Source organism: Notolabrus celidotus, chromosome 22 (genome assembly GCF_009762535.1).
Source record: "Notolabrus celidotus isolate fNotCel1 chromosome 22, fNotCel1.pri, whole genome shotgun sequence".
Classification (NCBI taxonomy): Eukaryota; Metazoa; Chordata; class Actinopteri; order Labriformes; family Labridae; genus Notolabrus; species Notolabrus celidotus.
The window spans coordinates 20,857,955-20,870,725 of record NC_048293.1 but is presented as its reverse complement, the minus strand read 5'-3'; the positions used below and the strand labels follow the sequence as shown (position 1 = coordinate 20,870,725).

Here is a 12,771-nt window from a genome sequence, read left to right as displayed (position 1 = left end):
TGTGTATGTGTGATTGCATAGAGGGAAACTGCAGGTTTCAGGGGTCCATATGTCCATGGGGTTTTTAGAGGGAAAGAACAGATGATGGGAGACAGCGGGTAGCAATGAGAGGGGTGAGGAGAAAAAAAGTGGAAGAGAGCGTGTGTGTGTGCACGCGTGTGTGTGTGTGTGTGTGTGTGACGGGCTGGGGTACGCGTCTATCATCCTGCCTGTCTTTTTGTGTCTGCATGTGTGCATCCTCCTGTCGGTGAGTTTGTTGCTGTATCAGTGAGTGTGTGTGTGTGTTCGTATGTGTGAGTGTGTGTGTGCACGCTCAGTCAAGTGGAATGGGAGGTGCTGTAGGGAATACAATAGGGGGCCTACAGAGGTAGTCTGCAGACACAGCTTTAGTCTCCTATTAACCCTTTAGCTGGACAACTTCCATTCATAAAGTCGGCCTCATCCCCTGAACAATCAGCATGTGATGTATTTTGCATAAGTTGTTCTGGAGATTGAATCTCATAAAGAAATATGCATGTGCTGGATCCTTTTACAAATACTTAAAGGGATTGAAACCAGAGCCCACTGAGATTAGATTTTTGAGACCAATGCTGCTTTTCAAGGAGAAAGGTATTGATAAGAATACCAAAAGAAAAACAGAATTTCTGAGCTGTATAGAATTTTTCCATGTGCTTCATGCACCAAGTTTGCCTCAATCTGACCATTTAGAGTTACACAGAAAGATGCTTTTTTATAACAAAAACTTAAATTGACCTGTGCATTTTAAAACGTCCTCATCATCCAGTTCTCCTGAAAACCCCACAAAGTTTTAGGCCACAAGTTTAAACTGGTGAAGGGTGTTAAACAGAGGCAGGGTTGTTAAATCTGTCATTAGGTGTCAGTTATTCGACCATGTGTCCATGTGCTGACTAGACTTTGCAAAGTCTAATCTAGAAACAAGAAGAGAAAGAATTGAGGAAACGATATCTGCTGACAAAGCAGGGGATTTTATTTTCACAACTTATTGTATATTTAAAACATCTTGTCAAAAAATAGAGATAGTACTGGAGTGTTAGAATAATGCAGTACAAAAAAAGGGATGAAAGAATTATTTTATTTGGAATATAAGATAATATTATTTATTAAGATCAGGATGAGGATGGTTCTTCTTACGTACACCTCACTCTTCGCTCTGATCTTTCCTCTTCTGTTCAGAGATCATTGAAGCTTTGTGAGAGTCTTAGCAAAGTGTCCAGACTCCAATTTGAACACTGATCCAGGACTATCTAAGGCCAGCGACTAAGTCAAGCAAGACTGTGGTGTCCCGGTGTGACCGGCGTTAGCTTGAGTTGTACGTTTATTCATCTCATAATTCTCTTACAAGCTGGGTTAAAAGGTCAGAGGGTAGTTATCTTTGAGTCTCCCTCAGGCGTGCTAATCCATGTCGAACCGTTCAGACGAGGCCGCGGCCATCTTTTTTTAAACTGGATTATGCGCACAGAGTGATAGTTTGTGATGCAAATATGTCACACCTCACCCTGACCCCAACACAAAATGATTTGAGATTTGGTAAAAAAGCTGAGGATACAGAAACATAAACAGTTTGCTAGCTGGCATGTCAGGACCTGCTGGACAAGTGTGTGTTTGAGAGGAGGGTGGATGCTTTAGGATGAAAGAGGACAAGCTTATCTCCATGATTTCTATGAAACACTCACTGGAATAGTGGACGTCGGCTAACCCGTCAGTCAGTGTTGAAGTGATTTATTTAAGTTGAGTCACTTAATCACACAAAAACAGTTACAACAAATCCAGCAGTGTTTACTTTCTATGTGAGGCTGGATTAACTACAACAAACTGCTTTTATAATTAATCCACAAGTTGCTTTCAACCACACAGACGACAGTATTGCAGATTAAAAGGGAAAGATAAGGGCCAGCGGGAGGTGAGCATGAGGGCAAGTGTGCACCAGCTCTCCCAGATCACAGCAGCAGGAGTCTTGTGTTTCCATTCTTTCCTGTGCTCCCTTCCCCCTTAGAAGCTACCTCCCCGACTCCAGACAATTCGATGATTGTGTGGTCCCTCCACCCCCACTGTTTTTTTTTGTTGTTTTTTTTGAGAATAGTGGAGCTGCGTGGAAACGGAGGGGAGTGGGAGACAGGATATTGCATAAGCTTCATTGACCGAGTGTTTAGTTTAGTGAGACAGCTGGATTTGCCTCACTTCCTCGTGGTCCTTATCATGTCAGACTGTGCTGATGTAATACTAGATGCACTGTTTTAAAATAGACAAGTTTGGAGATGTATGTGGGATGACTGTATCCAGAAACAAATGCATTTAAGTAATGTTTTCCATTCATAGCCCACAAAATGTACTGGATTGGGCAAGACAAAGTGCACATATTTTACAGGGATCATCAGCAGGACTTTACTTAAATCTGTAGTGGACATTGGGGCACAGCTGTTATCATCATAAAAGCTGTGTTGTAGCACAAAAGGGATGTACACCTTTCAGAACAAGTTAAAACTCTGAATATCAAATGGTTAAGTTTTCAGAATTTGAAATATACCTTTGGAGAACAAAGTGATTACATGTGCAACCTTTTCATTGTCTCGTGGCTTCTTAAAGTTTTCCAGAAGCAAGTTCCAAGTATGCAGGGAATGCAACTCTTCATGCACAGTGTTTTGGTTGTCATTGTCATACATTTTCCACAGCTGTCAGTGTGTATTTCATTGTGCAACATCACACTTGTTCTCCACAGAAAATGCTCCTGAAAAAGAACTGTGGAGGGAAAACGCGGACTATAAAGATTCGGGTGAGTTCATTTTCATTCCACTTTCCACAGTAAACAGTCAAATCCCCCGATGTTGAGTTCTGTTTGGATGAATGCAAACATCTCATTGTATGTTGTTCGTGGTTGTCAAAAAGATAAGTATTTGTTATCATTTGAATTCATATGCACACACTCGCACACACAGACGTTGCTTTTATGTAGACTCGTGATAGGTGCTTTAGATCAGGGTGTCCATTACAACAGCGATAAGGTTGCAAGGTTGCTCAGCTTCCCATGAACAGCCCAGCCTGTCCTGTCGCCAGCACCTTGATGTCTATCCAACTGCACACTGGGACAGCATCTGGCTGCAGAATTTGTTCCCATGCTCTGCTAGCAATAGTTCCTGAGACGCCTGAGAGTCTAATGATACTGTGACAGGCTGGACACATTATGATAGGTAAATGGACTTTATCTATAAAGCGTTTCCTCCAATCTTGAGTTGACCACTCAAAGCGCCTTTAAATTACATATCACATTCACCCAATCACACCACGTTCATACACTGATGGCAGATGCTACTATGAAAATCACCCATCAGTATTAACTAGTCCAACTAGTCCCTGCAGGACCTGGGATCAAACTGCCAACCTTTCCTCTGAGACAGCCAACTCTATTACAGCCGATATCCATTATTTATCAATATCTGTATCTGAACATATCTAGGTAATGCTGCCAGTCTAAAGGAGTCCAGTTTGTACAAGAAGCCTGAAGACCACCAGACTGTTCATCAGTAAAACTTCAGAACACTCTTCAAAAACATGCACTGATGTTGTTTATCACACATTTAAGGCTGTTCAATTATTGTGTTAGTGATGGGAGTAAAAAAAAAACTGAAGATCAACGCTGAATAATGTGATTCCACATTTGAAGTATGTCTTTGCAACACGCTTCAGCACAGGCGCAAGGAAGGGCTGCGAGCTGAGCTGCTAGTGCTTTCCTCTTTCTAGGTTAGCATTCCTGCAGGATCTGTGATTTACAAGATTTATACAGGTAGCTGAAAAACTGCAGAGGTCTCCTCCTCCCCAAACAAGTGGATTTGGGCCTTTTGGGGTCCTCTGTGGTTAACAGGATGTCCGAGGGGGAGCTGCTGCATTTTCTCAGTTTTGAGATTCCTTCATACTGTCTCTCTCTTTTGTTAAAACAAATGCTCCTGGTGATCAAAACTTGTAAATGTTATAACGAATCCAGGTTAGGACCCAAAGTACAGACACAAAATAGAGGCAAGAATGAAGTCTTGAAAACAGGGTTTTAATGAAATAACTTGCAGGTAGAGTTCAGGTTTCCAGGGTGCGTTATGGATGGTGAGTGGCTGGCTGTGGTTCTGGAGCTGGGCGTTTGGTTCTTGAAAAGTTGCTTGGAGATCTGGGCACTGGGAGAGACAAGGTTAGTTTGTTTCAAGGGAAAACTTCATGAGGGCCTGAGCTGAGTACCACACTTTGTAAACGGACGATCTGGCGATGAGTGGAGGACTGAGCCGGGCTTAAGTACTGCAGACAGAGTGGATAGCTTGATTGTAGATTAGCAGCAGGTGAGCAGACTTGATTGCAGAAACAGAAGAAAAGGGAGGGAAGGAGACCTCACAGTAAAATTATTCAATAAAGCAGTTTGACATTATATATTTGAGTCACTCCACACTCTGGCCATACAAGGCTGCAAGCTGAGCTGCAACAGCCTTTAGCTTTGGCTTGATTCTTTCATAACCTCCTTAAGTCTGGTGACGAAAGTTTAGAAATGAGACGTGACAACGAGGGGGCTTGTTGCAGTTTAAAAGAGAACACAGCTGCGTGTGTTTTAATGTTGCACAATGACTATTTTAGGTTTATTATCACATCAGGAAAAAGGTGAGTCTTCATCATGGTTATATTTATCATCTTCCACAGAGATTGTCTCATCACCCTGTCAGACTCCCTCTGCAAACCCTCTCTGCTGATCATTGTTTACTGCAGGACATCTTAAAACTTCTGCTGAAGCAAGTAGAAAAATATGAAAAGGGCCCCCCCCCCCCTCCTTCTTCTTTGTTTGTTTGATCTTCTGATCTCACTCAACAACTTCAAATAGTTGTGCCTTCCACTTCTCCCATTAGTGCACATTTACTCGCCTAAATAGCTCACACAAGGTATTTTCCCAAGACCCTGTCCTGTCTGATCTCCCTGCAAGGTGGTTTTTCAAAACGCAGTCTCCAGTAATCATCCACCGACTCACTCATGCTCTTTGACTGTGTATGGGCTGATTCTGTTTGTAGTGGTTAAGGGAAGCATGTTGGAGAGGCGGCTGGAACAAGCCCGGGCATCTTGGCACGGAGCATTACACTCCAGAAGGATGCTCAGTGTGGTGAGAAAAGTGACGTTATTATCACGTTGTGTGGGCTAAGTGTCAATGGAACCTTATCGCACACTTGTTTACGTATGCACACACCGACTGTAACAGCCTCTGGGTTTGCTCCGGTCCTCAGTATAGGTATGTATCATCAGCACAGACGAAAAAAAACCCTGCAAACAATCTTTGAGAGTAGTTTAGGACGAACAAGTGAGCTGTGATGAGCGATGGAGCTGAGGAGGAGGAGGAAGAGGAGGTGGAGTGTTCCCTTGTGGTGTATTTCCAGAGATGAAGTCATTTTCCGTTTATAGCCCCGGCCGGCTGCTATCTGTTTAACTCTGCTGATACATTCAGATATTGCTCATTATCCTCTGTTCTCGCTGGCGGAGTTGGGAGTGTTGTTGTCCTTGTCTGTGACGTCTGTGGGTTTTGAGCATTTTCCAGTTCAGAGATTGTTCCTGAAGCAACTACACTGTGAGTTTTAGGATTGATGAGCCATTTGGAGGCTTGTGTTGACTCTTCGAGCCACTCACACTGTGCCGCCATCCCTCCAAATCTTTCTGTGCTCCATCTTTTCTCTCCTGCCACCTCTCCCTCTCTTTATCTGTCAGCCCCTCGGTTTCCTGGCCAGGATCCAGAGGAGACACTGGATCTGGATGAGGCCCTAGCTTTGAGACTTGATTCAAGCATGAGAGTTGAGGAGGTTGATGATTGTGTGTGTGTGCATGTGTGTGTGTTGGAAGCAGTAGGAAAACACAGCTTTGGCCTCTGCTGCTGCCTCTGCTGAGCCCCCCCTTCATGCTTGTGGAGGTGAAAGGAGAGTGGGGGTGGTGGAGTGATGAGAGCTTCCCAGGCTGCAGCAGGCACAGAGTGATGGCGTCTGGTTTCAGCCACTGTAAAAGAATAGGCGGAGAAAGATGAAGATTGATTGAGGTGAGGGAAATGGTGCAGTTATGGAGGGCTGGGTGAAACTGAATTGAAGGAAAACACATAAGTGCTTCTTTGGTTTGTGAGTGAGGTAAACTACACGGTTTGGATCTGACACAGAGACATTTTTGGTCTTACTGTGAAAGGAAAAGTCTGAAAGTTTGGAGAAGCAAAGTTCGAGTTAGAAGGGATTATTATTGCTACAACCCTGGTGTCAGTCTGTTAGATATGCTGTCACTGAAAACTTACAACCATTACATTTGGATTTCTACAAGAATAAATATCGTCTCAAGCTCAGTATGGACAGGTAGAGAGTTGGAAAGGGGCGGACAGCATGATTCAGTGATGTCTCTACTACACAGTCTGAGTTGAACCTTTGGCTTTCCTAAAAGAGATGACTACCTGTCACCTGACACAGAGCAGAGATGTCGTTAAACCGCTTTTTAAACTGTTTTAGATACTTAGTGTGAAATTTGGCAGTGCCAATACCAGTGGATAACCTACAATAGAGAACAGCTGATTGAAAAAACTGAACATATCATTGCTCAATGTAAATGTGGCAGCAAAGATCTAAACCATGTCAGGTGGCAGCAAAGCACACCTCGAGGAAAAATGGTGCATGGACTGATGTACCTGCTGATACCATATCCTGCATTTTAGGGTCTGATGTCAGTCAATCAATCTTTATTCATATCGCGCCAAATCACAACAAATGTTCTCCTCAGACTCTCTCCAAACAGAGCAGGTCTAGACCGTACTCTGTGTTCTATTATTAACAAAGACCCAACATCAAGACAGGATAAGATCCAGTCCCGTCTTACAGACAAGACTCAGTCTGATCTCATCTTAATCCACCATGAGCAGAGCACTTTGCAGCATTTAGCAAGTTAAAGTGGCAAGGACAAACTTTCTTTAACAGGCAGAAACCTCCAGCAGGACCAGACTCATGTTAGACACACATCTGCTGAGACCGAGTACCCAGGACCCTTTCTCATTCGTCCAGTAGACACAGGAGCTGTAATCCATCCATGCAGCAAACACCTTTTCTCTGACAGAGAAAGAATGCATTTAACAGAGCGCTGGTTATGCATAATGGAGACTTTTCAAACACGCTGATTGGGCTTTAAATTAATGATCAACAGGAGAAACTTCTAACGCTACTCTATCTGTCTGAAGAGGCACTTCTATTAAACAACATCAGCTTCAGGACAGAGCGACTGTTGCTTCTGATGTCTGCACAAACACAGAGCCTTGTTCTTCAGGGACCTGTACTCTGTTTGACCCTTCCAGGCCCCTAAATGTCCATCACGCTGCAGATGTGACCACAGGAAAACTCTGTGGGGATTACTAAAATGGACAGGGAGCCATCCTGATGTACGACTCCCCCTCAGTTGGACGAACTGCTGCTACCATATGGAGAACATCTCAGCGTTGTTCTCATCCATCACGTTTTTACTGTAACTTGTTCCTGAGCTGCAGTTTGTTTTTCCACCTCTTTGGTACAAGTATTGATGGATTTCAGCAGGAATGTTTCCACATGTCGAGATAAAACAGCTCTCAGCAGTGTTGGGAGTTGTTGTTGTGTTACTGCAGCTCAGTTGTCAGCACTGACTCCCTTAAGATGTTGGCTGAAGTCATAGTAACACCTGTAGCCTCACATGCTCTGTTAATGGGGCCTTATTTCAGAGGTGATGATGTCAGCGGGTGCTTTCCAGTAGCAGTCACAGGGATGCATCTTTCTACGTTCTCAGAGCGGTGTTTGGTAACGGTTGACAATGAGAACATGAAGCTATTCATGCAAACACAAGCTCAAGTTTTCCATGGGATCAGCACCTAATTAAAGTGAATCCGTCTCAAGGTCCTAATCTTTCTCAGTCCACCTTCTCACAAACTTTGCTCCCCCTCAGCACGGCTCCAGAGAAAGTGCTGCCTCACTGCCAAGTTCAACAAAGTCATTTCCTGTCGTTTCCTGTTGGGAGGAAAATGACCAGGGCTAATTTTAGATGGAGGGCTTGTAGAGCTGCGAAAAGCAAGGTTCTGCTCAGACAAGAAGGAGGGGGGGGGGGGCTGCTCTTTGACTGGAAAAGTATGTTTATGTCACTGAAACCTGCAGTGTGAGGAAAAACCTCAGAGTGAAACTCTTCTTATGAGGTGCGGTCATTTTCCCACAGCTGTTGGTTTGGTTCTTTCTCAGCCAACCTTTAATGCTGTTAAAGAATGTCACAGTTGACGTGAACTGAGGAACTGTAAATGACCAATAATACCATAACTCGAGGACAGCAGGTAATCCCTGCCATTTCCATCTGACAAAGCTGGATTAACCCTCCGTCTGACAGGTCTGTTGCTCAGCAGGAACGCTCACAGTGTTTGGCAAGCTCCATGTAAAGTGAGCTGAACTTCAAACTACAAGGAAAACACTTCAAAATATGCACACATTTCAGACACACTACAAGTTCCTCTGAGGCTTCAACGCTCTGTTTGGGGTCTCGTTTGTTCCTGTTTTTTAATTCTATTTAAGCAGACGAGAGAAAGGTCACTCCACTGAAGGGAAATGTAAACCTGAGCTATATCTAGAGCTGGGCGATATTCAAAATGATGTTATCATGATAAAATATTTCATATCTGTCTATCCATGATTATCATGATAACTATCAAATAATTATTCCAAGTTTTCTTCCTTGTCGCTCGTTCCAGCTGTGTTTACATTCTGCTCTGAATGTCTTTAAGCCCCGCCTACCTCTCACCCTGCGACATGATTGGTTGTTCATTGCCGTCTTTTTTTGTGGCTAATGTTGGGTGGCAACTAGTGTAATTACAGGTTTATTTATATTGATTTTTTATCGAAACATTTGTTATATTTATATTGAGATAAATTATATCATGATAATTATCATTATCGAATTATCACCCAGCCCTAGCTACATCAACATGGCAGAAGTGTCTTCTTACACTGAACCTACTTTATTGAAGTGCTAACAAAGTTTTTGTATTCAACCTAATCTGATTTTCCTTCCCTGAACAAAGTTAAGTACCTATTATGGACTGCACATGCTCAGTGATGTCACCCATTGGTTTCTGAGGAAGTGTTATCAAGCTCAAACACTGACTCCAGCTAATGTCTGACTAACTAAAAACTAGCAAGGCGATAGTCGAGCTACAACCAGTTTAATTATACTTTGTTATGAATTACTCTAAGCATTAATATAATCAAACAGACAAGTCATTAAAACATTCACATACATAGTCCTTGAGAGGAAATGAGGTAGAGACTGACAATCTTTTTATATACCAGGTTGTAAACATCTTAAATTCTGCTGTCAAAGTTATTATGGGCTCTAATGGGGTCTGCTGGGTTTTGGAGCCAGCATCAAGTGGACATTCAAGGAGCTGCATTTTTTATAAACACAGGAAGTTGCTGCTTGTGTCCAATGCTTAAGTTTTGGCTGCTACTGAGTCCCTCTCTTTTATACAGGGGATATGAATATGTATGATTGCAATCTTTGTGATATGATCTGGACATAGACTGTATAAATAATGGATGTAGTATCCGTGATGTCACCCATCTGTTTCTGGAGCGCTGTTTTGTGCCCAATCATCAACGGCAGCCATATTGGAAATGTTGAACTCAACATAACTTCTGTCGAGCGATTGTGACCTAAAGAGGCGGGCTTTGAGCCTCCTCGCCTTTGCATTCCGTCTCTTCATCAGCGGGGCTAAGATTTTCTTTTTTGGATCAATGCATTAACAAAAGTTTTAACCACATATCCAAATATTGCATTGTTGGCAGCATTGCAGGTATTTCTGCTGTAAGGATAAGCAACGACTTTACTACTTAGAGATTCAGTTTTAAAATACTGACCACTCTTTCTTCTCTGTGTCCCCAGAATCTGACCGGCACTCGTCCTCCGCCCAGGTACACCTACGACCCATCCATCTTCGCCTTCCGCTCCCTGAGCACGGTCCCTCCCTGCAGCCCTCTGACCCCGTCTGAGGATCCTCCCTGTTCATAAGAAAGATCCATCCACTGCCAGATAATCAGCTCCCCCCTCTTTTTATTCCCAGATGGCTGCTTTTTCTCTGGCTTCTGCAGCGAGACCCAGAAAAGACTGTTAGACTGCTAGAAAAAGACCTTTTTTTTGTTTGAAGTTGGGACTTTGCACACTCAGGTAATCCTGCTTTGTCACGCTGATCATAACTGTCCACAAAAAAAAAAAAACGAGAACATTCGGGGAATAAAACGGCCTACACATAACATTTCTAAGGATACTTCAGGTTTTGCTCATGTGTTTCTGAAAGGGATCCTGTGATTGGTGGAAGAGTAGATAAGACACATACCTGGACTGGACAAAGATGGTACAAAAGGGACATGGCCAACCATTTTGAAAACCTGGATTTATCAGGGTTGGATCAATATTCAAGGGAAATAATGCATGTAAGACAATCAAATGGTTCCAAGGTTTCTTCCTTTGATGTGATTTCTGGACATCCTGTAAGCTTCTTGGTAACTTTCTATCCTAAACACGGCGAGGTGAGTCATCTGATATCCTGTTATTGTTGAGATGAAGGTAGACTGTTTGGTCGAACTACTTCAAATGTGTCATTGAATATGCAGGAGCTATAACAAACAAGTATGACATGTATGTAGTTGAATAGCTGACCTTTGATGATGTGCATATCTTAATGAATGTGTCACTTTTAGTCCAGGTCAGAGTTAAGTACTTGTATCCTCTTTCCTTGCATGAATTCCGCTGTTTTGCAGAAAGAGAGGTATGTGGAAATAAGGAAGTATGAGAATAGTTTGCTGCACATTTGGCAAGTGTAATTGGTGCTATGTTATTCATAGCCTACTTGTATGTAGTGTGCCATTTTTTTTCCAATATTGTACCTCATTACTTTCTAGGTAGAAGAGGACCACTGGTGTACAAAAGGAACCCCAGTGTTTTCTAAAGATCTCTTAATGCCTTGAAATCACATTCCTGTTGTGTTGAATGAAACTTGAGTGAGCTCTCGGCTGCTGTTACGAGCCGACCAGTCGATTAAACATGATGTCACCACTGTAACTAAGATTTCGCTGAAGTGAATGTAACTTTGTGACATGTTTTGGTCCATTGTTGCACTAAATGAATCAATAAATGCCCTGTGGCCTCTTGTTGAGGAGGTGGTTTTTATTTGAATCAGTGTTCAGAGAAACTGCTTTTTGTTTTGTTTGTCCCTCAACTTTACTTTGGTGATTCAGTCTCATTCAAGGGTGCTCCAGGCGCGGGATGCAGAGGCTAAATCTCTTTAAACAAGCAAAAGAAACAAGTACACTGTCCTTATTACATGGTCCAAATCTTTCAAAACTACATTTTTAAAAATCTTATTATTATTTTTATTTTTAGAGTTATATTTTGGGGGTTCTGTGCCTTTATGATAGGACAGCTGAAGAGGGACAGGAAATGTGGGGAGCAGAGAGGGGGGAAGACATGCAGGACATGGTAGCCTGTATATGTGGGGCGCTTAGACCGCTAGGCCACCAGCACCCCAAAGCTACATTTCTCTATGTAGATAGCTAAGTTAGAGGTTTTTGTTTCACTTAGTGATCCCAAAGGGAAAGAAAAACTGTCAGATAAAGGCTTCCCCTGTTTCAAATCTGACTATTAACCTCTGCAAATGTTCAAATGATTGAAATAAATCTATGCAAAATAGACATTATGTACCACAAGGTAGTTACTTTCTTTAAATGTTTAGCAAGGGGATGGTTCAACTAGATTTCAGCTAAGAGTAACTGGCGTCAATCAGCCAAAAATGATAACATGTCAAAGGAACAGTTTGTTTTGGGTTGTATGAGGTACTTGACAATAGTATTACACACTAAATGGTAAATGGACTTGTACTTATAAAGCGCTTTTCTAGTCTTTCTGACCACTCAAAGCGCTTTTACACTACTTGTCACATTCACCCACTGATGGTGGATGCTGCTATATAGTAAGGGACCATAAGTAATAGCTAATCTCATTGTACACATGCAAACACCTCTGAACAACAGAGGGAGCAATTTGGTCTTTCTCAAGGACACTTCGGCGAGTGACTGCCAGAGCTGGGATTGAACCGCCAACCTTCCAATTGAGATAGACAACCGACTCTATCCACTGAGCCACAGCCGCCCCAATACTATCTTGGTCCACAAGGCTGCTTTGTAGAGAAACCAACCTAGGCTATAAACCTCTGCAGGAGGGGACAATTGTAGCACAGAATTTGTATGATGTCTTTAAAAACAAAAATCGGTTTCAGAAAGGTAAATATTGAATGTCTTTTCCTGCCATCAAGTCATTTCTCTGTCCTATGAGTGACCGATCACCTCATACTGGTCTATTCTCTACAACCTCAAAGGAAACATAATTTAGACATTGTTAGATTTATCAAGAGCAATGAGTGTTGAACTTTGTTGGATAAGTGTGAGACTAAGCAAAAGTGCAGACTCTTATTTCTCTGGACTGAATCACAGGCATTTCCTGGACTTATTTAACCCCTTCTGCCACTTTGGTAGTATGTCTTTCTAACTCATTGATGAACTTATCGTGCTGCTTTGAATATAAGACACATTTTAGGGTGGTACTTGAGGTATTCAAACCTGTATAATCTTTGCCTTTTATTCAACTGATTCATCAGTCGCTTGTTTTTCTGTTTTTGAGCGAGCTGATATGAGGTAACTTGTTCCACACGCCACATGACTGATG

General features: G+C 42.5%; 1 protein-coding gene across 1 annotated transcript in view; it reads left to right on the top strand.

The window, feature by feature from the left end:
• The window catches only part of si:dkey-16j16.4, a 28,480-nt gene extending 17,271 nt beyond the window's left edge, over nt 1-11,209 (top strand). Inside the window, exons 4-5 of the mRNA XM_034675918.1 lie at nt 2,738-2,791; nt 9,937-11,209. Of these exons, the coding sequence (XP_034531809.1) occupies nt 2,738-2,791; nt 9,937-10,062 (180 nt within the window). The 3' untranslated portion in view covers nt 10,063-11,209. The remainder of the gene's footprint in view (nt 1-2,737; nt 2,792-9,936) is intronic.
• The last annotated feature ends 1,562 nt before the right edge of the window (nt 11,210-12,771 follow it).